Source organism: Oryzias melastigma, linkage group LG24 (genome assembly GCF_002922805.2).
Source record: "Oryzias melastigma strain HK-1 linkage group LG24, ASM292280v2, whole genome shotgun sequence".
Lineage (NCBI taxonomy): Eukaryota > Metazoa > Chordata > Actinopteri > Beloniformes > Adrianichthyidae > Oryzias > Oryzias melastigma.
In genome coordinates, this window is record NC_050535.1 from 18,191,208 (window position 1) to 18,198,645 (window position 7,438).

General features: G+C 38.8%; 1 protein-coding gene across 3 annotated transcripts in view; it reads left to right on the plus strand.

The window, feature by feature from the left end:
- The window catches only part of LOC112158122 (nuclear receptor coactivator 7), a 17,450-nt gene that overhangs the window by 3,491 nt on the left and 6,521 nt on the right, over positions 1–7,438 (plus strand). For 2 of the 3 annotated variants that reach the window (XM_024291331.2, XM_024291330.2), the window contains exons 3-9: positions 1,048–1,160; positions 4,278–4,348; positions 4,451–4,558; positions 4,638–4,739; positions 4,834–4,959; positions 6,327–6,511; positions 6,778–6,932. In XM_024291331.2, the coding sequence (XP_024147099.1) occupies positions 1,048–1,160; positions 4,278–4,348; positions 4,451–4,558; positions 4,638–4,739; positions 4,834–4,959; positions 6,327–6,511; positions 6,778–6,932 (860 nt within the window). The remainder of the gene's footprint in view (positions 1–1,047; positions 1,161–4,277; positions 4,349–4,450; positions 4,559–4,637; positions 4,740–4,833; positions 4,960–6,326; positions 6,512–6,777; positions 6,933–7,438) is intronic. The other variant, XM_024291333.2, reaches the window with a different exon arrangement.

Sequence of the window (7,438 nt, forward strand, 5' to 3'; positions counted from 1 at the left end):
TGCAGCCGCTGCTGTCTCCTCCTCTCTCCGCTGCTTTCTGCTTCACTTCCTGACAAACAGAGCAAAGGTCACAACGAAGCGTTCGGCCTCCTTAAAACTCTTTATTGTTTTTGCAGTATTGAGATTTTAGTTTAATTGGAAAAGTTTGACCGTTTAAAAGCTTGTTTACAACTACTGAGGCACTTTGAGCTGCAGAAACTATGAAGATTTATGATTTTTAAAAGCAATAATTAGTTTTGTTCTAGTTTAAAAGATATAAAACGTTTTTAACCCTTTTTTTTGCAGAGGGGGAGCACAAACTTTCCTACAAATAAAGTTATTTTTCCTCATTTTTGTTTATCGTAATCTACCGTCCTCTACAGATAGTTGTTAGCTTGTTTTAATTGTCTTTTTATACTTTAAAATATCAAATCCTTTTTGCTTTTCTCTGAAGGGGCAGGACCTGTTTTATTTACCCAAACATTTGCTCTGGGTGAAAGTGAACCAGATTTATTTGGTTTCACAGTTTGGATTTCCCTCTTTGACACTGTGCACACACACACACACACACACACACATATATTTATATATATAAAAAGAAAAGCTCAATTAAGCAGGAATTCAGCTGCATCGGTTTAAATGAGATGTGTGGGTGGAGAATCCTGTCTGCAGGATTATCGACCCGGTCTCTACTTCCCATTAAAGCACATTAACAGTTGTGGAGCTGCTTCTGCGTTTTTTCTGTTGCTGGTTTCGGAGCTTTGCGGAGGAACTTTTCTCTGCTTTTTAAAAAACTGTAATGAGGGAGACAGCAATTTTGATTAGTCAGGAACACACCTTTAAAGTTTCCTGCATAACAGTTAACTATTTATTGCTTGATGGTTTGATGTACATTTATAAAAGACATAGAAAAACAATATTCCGGAATTAAATCTGATTTTTTTTCTTCAATTTAAAGCATCTCATCATATATCTTTAGCACCAAGTTGTACTTAGCGACAAAGTAACTGGTCACTTCCCTTTTGTCCTTAAATGAGTCTGAATAAACAACCTTCTGGTGTTCGTCAGGCGAAAACGGCAGCAGATCGCCAAGCAGAGCCAAGTGGAGAAGAGTCCAGCTCTCATCAGTGACCCCAACAAGAGGACGGACCCGCAGAGACTAGCTGCAAAGCTGCCAGCAGGTTTGGGTTGTTCTTGTAGGAAAAATTCCTATACATGTTGTTCTTAAGGTGTTTTCACGCCAAACACGATTCACGCAGCGGATGCGGCCAGTTTCAGTGTTAATCGATGGAACAGACATGAGGCGATCTGAAGTCCAATTTGAGCGACGGGCGCGAAATGGGCGGCGGAGCCAAAATTTAAATCTCTGTAGTTTGACAGGTCACCACGTCGCATCTACCAATCAGAAACTCAGCTTTGTGCATGTGACATTTTTAGGAACTCTATCAGCGGGTAGAATATTCATCCAAAGCGAGCGTTTTTGCCCTGAATTTCCATCTTTTTCATTTACCCGTTGGAGCCGCAGGTTGCAGAGCTCATCCGTCTACTTTTAGGTAAAGGCGGGATACACTCTGAACAGATCGCCGGCTTTCGCTCCCCCGGCGGAGCTCACTCGCTCAATATGGGGTGGCTGCCAGCTCTGGCCTCATCGAGGCATTAAAAGAAAGAAAAAAGGTCTCCTAATTTTTTTTTTCTCTCTCTCGGGTTAATACGAGAAAGAGAGCCTTCAAGCTCAGCCACAGAGACACTGAAACACAGTGGATGCGGCTGTCATACAGACACAGCCCCCTGCACTGGGAAACTCTTTAATAATAATCATAAAAACCCAAACATGGAGATATAATTATCAAACTCTTCACAATAAATACACTTGAGTTATTTCTCAACATCATCTGCGTCTTCCATTCATTCTAAGGGATAAACAACCATTCCTTATAGCGATCATTGTAAAAACATTAGCTGCTAGCTTCTCCCACAAGCTCAGGAACACATTTTTTAACAGGCGATGAACTGCAAATTTGTTGCGCAAATTAAATATAGTGTGAATGCACCGTTAGCCGTTCACAGCTATCAAACTCATAATAATTGAATGCAGGGGTTTGAAGGAAGCTCTGTGCACAGAGGACTGCAGCAAAGTCTGCTCACACTTCTCTGTTTGACAGACTTCTGAAGTGCTTTTACATGAATGTATGGGGGTATGCATTATTAAAAGGCCACTTTGATTGTTATTTTAAAAGATTGAAACCTGATGTGAACATTGCAAACATTAGAACTTGACTTAATTTTGTGAAAATAGTGTCTTTTGTTAAATTAAAACAACTAATAAAGTCATAAAGCTTTGTTATAAGCAACGTTTAGATTTTCAGGGTTATGTTTCTGCTATTGGTTTGTAAATTTGATGAATTGTGGCTGTTGGCATATATCAGTTTAAGGTTGTGTGACACTATTGATGGGATCCATGAATCGTTTAGAGTGAAGCAACATCAGCAGTTTCACACAGGAAGTTTCACAACGTGTCCTTACATGTCGATGATGAAATGAGGTCTGTCTGCTCACGAGAATAAAAACGCGTTTTTCAACATTTTACGAACTGTTTAAATTTAAAATCGGACTCCAATCATTTTTTGATCTATTGTCAAAGCATTCCCAGTGATCTTTTATACAGTTTTTAGCCAAAAACAGTCATTTTCTTGGACATAGTTTCTGCAGAGCGACAGGAGTTCATCAGAAATTCACCTTTGAAGTGTTAAGTGTGAGGCAATCCTGCCCCCACTTCCCCTCCCCTTTGCCTTTCTACATCACAAATGATTTCTTTTTCCAACGGCATCTTTTTGTCTGCTCCCGATTCACAACAATTTGAAGAAAGAAAAACAAATTTGAGCTTAATTTTCTTTATTTATGTCCTTTATCATCAGAAAAATCCCACAAGAACATGTTAAAAACAAAACACAATTTTCATCAGAGTCGGCCTTTAATATCTCTGATGAGGGATTTAAGCATTTGTTTTAAACAAATAAATTAGACACCAATGTTAGCCATTTGTTGTAATCAAACTCTCAAAACTTACAAAAATGATCACAAAATAAGATCTGAATTCAGCTGATGTAGAGTTTTTGCCTTTGACGCTCCGTCCTTCGTGATCCGTGAAGTGTGCAGCTGACTCTGCTGCTAGCACACGCGCTCGCCACGCTGATGATGGACCCCCATCAGCCTTCGCTCCAGCCCGTATTTATGCAATGCTGTCATTAATGGAGTCTGTGGTGTCGGGCAAAGTGCAGAGGATGAACTGAGCATGCTCAGAGGAGATGCACCTGCAGTAAGCAGGTCCTACGCTCCGCCATGGCGGCATGACGAGGCAGACGGAGTTGCACTAATGTCATCAGAAAATGCTGACTCTGAGTTTTCTTCTACAAGCATCAGTGTTTGGTTATAGTAAATAATACTCTGCAGTTTAGCATGAAATCCTCACCGTTTCTGAAAAAAAGCTTTGATTTTAAGTGAGGAGCTAAAAGTTACAAGTTGCATGTCTTCAACAACTGAAATATCAATAGTAAAAACTGATATAATATGATAAAAAACAGTTTTCATTCAAACAAAAAATACAAAAATACTTGGTTATGTCAGGAAGGACATCCAATGTAAAATGAAATGTGCGAATCGATGAAAGGGATGTGTCGACACTTTAGAAAATTTTTTTTTTATAAAATGTATTTATGTTTGCCAATATCTCACTCTCCACTTCATGTAGTGGTCAGATGTAACTTCTTTTGAAATAACCAAGAGAACATAGCACACATTTTTTAATCATATAAAATAATTAATTTAAAAAGTTAATTATGTAATAGCTGGCAGCCCTAAATGTTGGCTAATAAACACACGTCCTTCACCATAATAAACCAATCCTCTCCGTCAGAACTCACTGCCATTTCTTTAGTGTCACGTGTTTTGAACTGTTTGCATGTGGACTTCATATCAAACCCACATTAAAGCCATTCCAAAGGTTGACACACTCTCACACAAATGCGGACAAATTCATTCAAGTGTTGGATATTGGAATTATTTGTTTAAAATAAAAGAATATATATATATATATATATATATATGTAGTATTATACATTGTATAATCCCACCCCATCATGATTTACTTGTCTATTTTACCTTTTTTTTTTTTTTTTTTTTTAAATCATTTTCTTATTTCAAGTATTCTGATTTTAGGGCTTAAAAACGCCTTTTACTGAAACGTTAGTGACATTCTTATTGTTTTTTGAGTTCACCCTCTTCTGTTCCTGCATCTACAGGCGATGGGTGTAAAGTTAACAGTCAATCAAAGCTGCAGAAGAAGAGGCCACCAGGAACGGTGGAGTATACGGTGAGCAACACAACACCGACCGCATCTTCTTAACAGCAATCTTAATATTTTTGGCCCATATGCACCGACCGGAGTCATGGAAAAAGAGATTTCTGGTTGCAGGTGGGTCCGAATGATTCCCTCAACAGCATCGCACTTAAGTTTAACATCACCCCGAACAAGCTGGTGCAGCTGAACAAGCTCTTCTCTCACAGCGTCTGCCCTGGACAGGTGAGGGTCTCTGCACTTGGCCTCCATGTGGCTCCTCTAGTTCGGATGAGCTCACCGCTGACTCTCTTTGATGTTACAGAAACTCTTTGTCCCAGATATCAGCCAATCAGAATCTGACCCCAAGTCTCTGACGTCCTCCGACCCCTGCCTTACTAACGGCTTCTCTGACAAGCCGTCAAATGTGAGTGAAAATCGAATCCACCAAAATGAATATCGTCTGTCCCTGTGGAAACGATATTCAGTGTAACGTTTTGAAACAACTCGCTTGGTTTTAGGATGAAACTCAAGGCTGCAGGTCAGCAAAATCCATCTGTCGGAAGCTCTCCCCAAACTCTGAGGACGAGAGCCCGGCAACGGTTAAATTCATCAAGATGAGCTGCAAGTACTTCACCGACGGCATGGTACCGCTCTTTACCCATAACGTTTTCATTCCATCAGGTCAACTTCTATTAGCTTTTATGCCGTTTCATCACTCTTGTGTTATTTTGGGGAGATTTTATTGTTAAAAGCATTTTAGCAGTAAAATAAATATCTGTTAAATAGTGTAAAAACTGTTCCTTAAAAAGCAAAATCTTGTTTTTTTATCTACATTAATTCAGTTTTTATTTGAATGTATGTGAACAGTTATTCTAAGAGGTTAAAAACTATGTTAAACTGTATGACGCCTGTTCACACTGGACGCGGAAGTCCGCGCGGCGCCCTTGTTAACCTATGGTGTGGTTCACACCAGGCGCGGTCCTCCGCGGATCATTTCGACGTCTGGGATATTTTGTGTGCAAAGCGCCCGTCGCAGAAAAATGTGCGTTTGGTGTGAATTGCAGATGATACCGCGCACACTCCGCTCCGCGCCGCTTCACGTCTTTTCCGCGTCCAGTGTGAACTAGTGCTGCCACAAATGATTATTGTAATGGTTGACGAATCACTGATTATTTTTTCTGATTAGTCAACTAATCGGGTCAGGCGTAAAGTGGACGTAAAGCACACATATTAACCATCATTAGATTTAAGCTAAAAAAAAAAATAGATGTATAACATTATCTATGTGAATGCTGAAAGCTGAATTTGGCAACTAAAGATGCAAGTGACGATAGCTGAAGATGAAGTTGATAGCTAAAAATGCTGTAGCTGATAGCTGAAATCACTGAAGTTGATAGCTACTCAAAATATTATTCAAATGCCAAATTAGCCTAAAAAAAGAAAAAAGCTTAAGTTAGCCAAAACAGCTAGCATGCATCTGAAATATTAGCTAAACTCCAAAATAGCCTATAAAGCAAAATAAACTAAATTAGCCAAAATAGCTAGCATAAAGCCAACATATTAGCTAAACTTCAAATTAGCATAAAAAACCTTAATAAATGCCAGAATAGTCCAAAAAGCTAGCAGAATGTCATTATAACTTTTAAATTTATTACACTCTGACTCTATATAATATAAAGTAACGACTAATCGACTATTAAATTAGTTCGATTAGTCGTGGTAGCCCTGGTGGGAACCTAGCGTAAATGAATACAAAAATAAGTAATTCGTTTTCTCTTGCAGATTTTAAGAGGCAAACATTTTGAATATAAAGGGAAAAATAAACTTTTTATAACAAATTCTTTCATTTAGAAAAATAAAATTCTGTCTTAGTTTCCTATAAAGTCCAAACCAATCTTTATCCATTGCACGTCTAAATTAATATGAGAAATATAATTAAAAAAACATTATTTTTCTAGCACATGTCTGTCAGTGGTTCTGTTTTAGATAAAGCTTTCTGGCTTGTTTTCAGGGGGTGGTTGGAGGTGTCCTGATCGTGACCCCCAACAACATCATGTTTGACCCTCACAAGTCCGACCCGCTGGTGATCGAGAACGGCTGTGAGGAATACGGCCTCATCTGCCCCATGGAGGAGATGGTTTCCGTGGCGTTGTACGATGACGTGTCGCGTATGAAGCTCAAAGACGCTCTGCCTTCGTAAGAACCCCCCACACTGTTCACAACTATCTCCTATTTCCCCGTTTGAACTTTCATTGAACCGTCTTCACAAGCCATTCTGCTGTTATCCATTAAATCCTTTTTATGTCAGTTTTTCATTTGAGCCTGTTTGCTGAGTTGCTTGTTTTGCTCCACATTTGTCATGTTGACGCTGTATGTTTTTGTTAATTTCTGTTGCACATTTTCTTTGTTTTTTTTGTTTGGTTCTCCATCTTTGTCTGTGTGTGGCGCCCGTGACGCGGCAGAGACCTACCCCAGGATCTGTGTCCTGTGTACAGGCCTGGTGAGTGGGAGCAGCTGCCTTCTGAGCAGGAGCTCAACCCATTCAGCCGATATGAAGCGCTGGTTCCACGCCGACCAATAGTCTTGGACGACATTGAATCTACACTCTCTGAAACCGGTAAAAGTATATTTTACCCCATTTATAACAACAGAAGTGGACTTTAAGGCTTGAGTTGTATTTTTATTCTTTACATTTTTAAGTTATAACAGGTCATTTATAAATTTTACTAGAACATAGAGAGTCTATTTTTTCACAGAAAGTAGAGTCAGAGGTATGTCTTACTGTTTTAAAATGCTTTTACCTTTAAACTAGCATGAAATTTGTTTTTTTCAAATAGTTGATGTTTATTTTTAGCCATCAGTCCAGGCGTGTAAAACTCAATCGCACAAGAGGCCAAAATCCAAAACACACCTTAGCTGTCTGGTCGAACAGGATAAACCTTTATTGAACACTCTAAAACTACATTTTTAAACATTTAAAACCGTAACTTTTCTAACTAATTATGAACTAGATAAATAGCATTTTCTGAAATAATGCTAGTGTGAATGCTGTTAGCTGAATTTGGTAGCTGAAGATGTTAGTGCTGATAGCTGAAGATGCTGAAATTGATAGCTAAAAACACT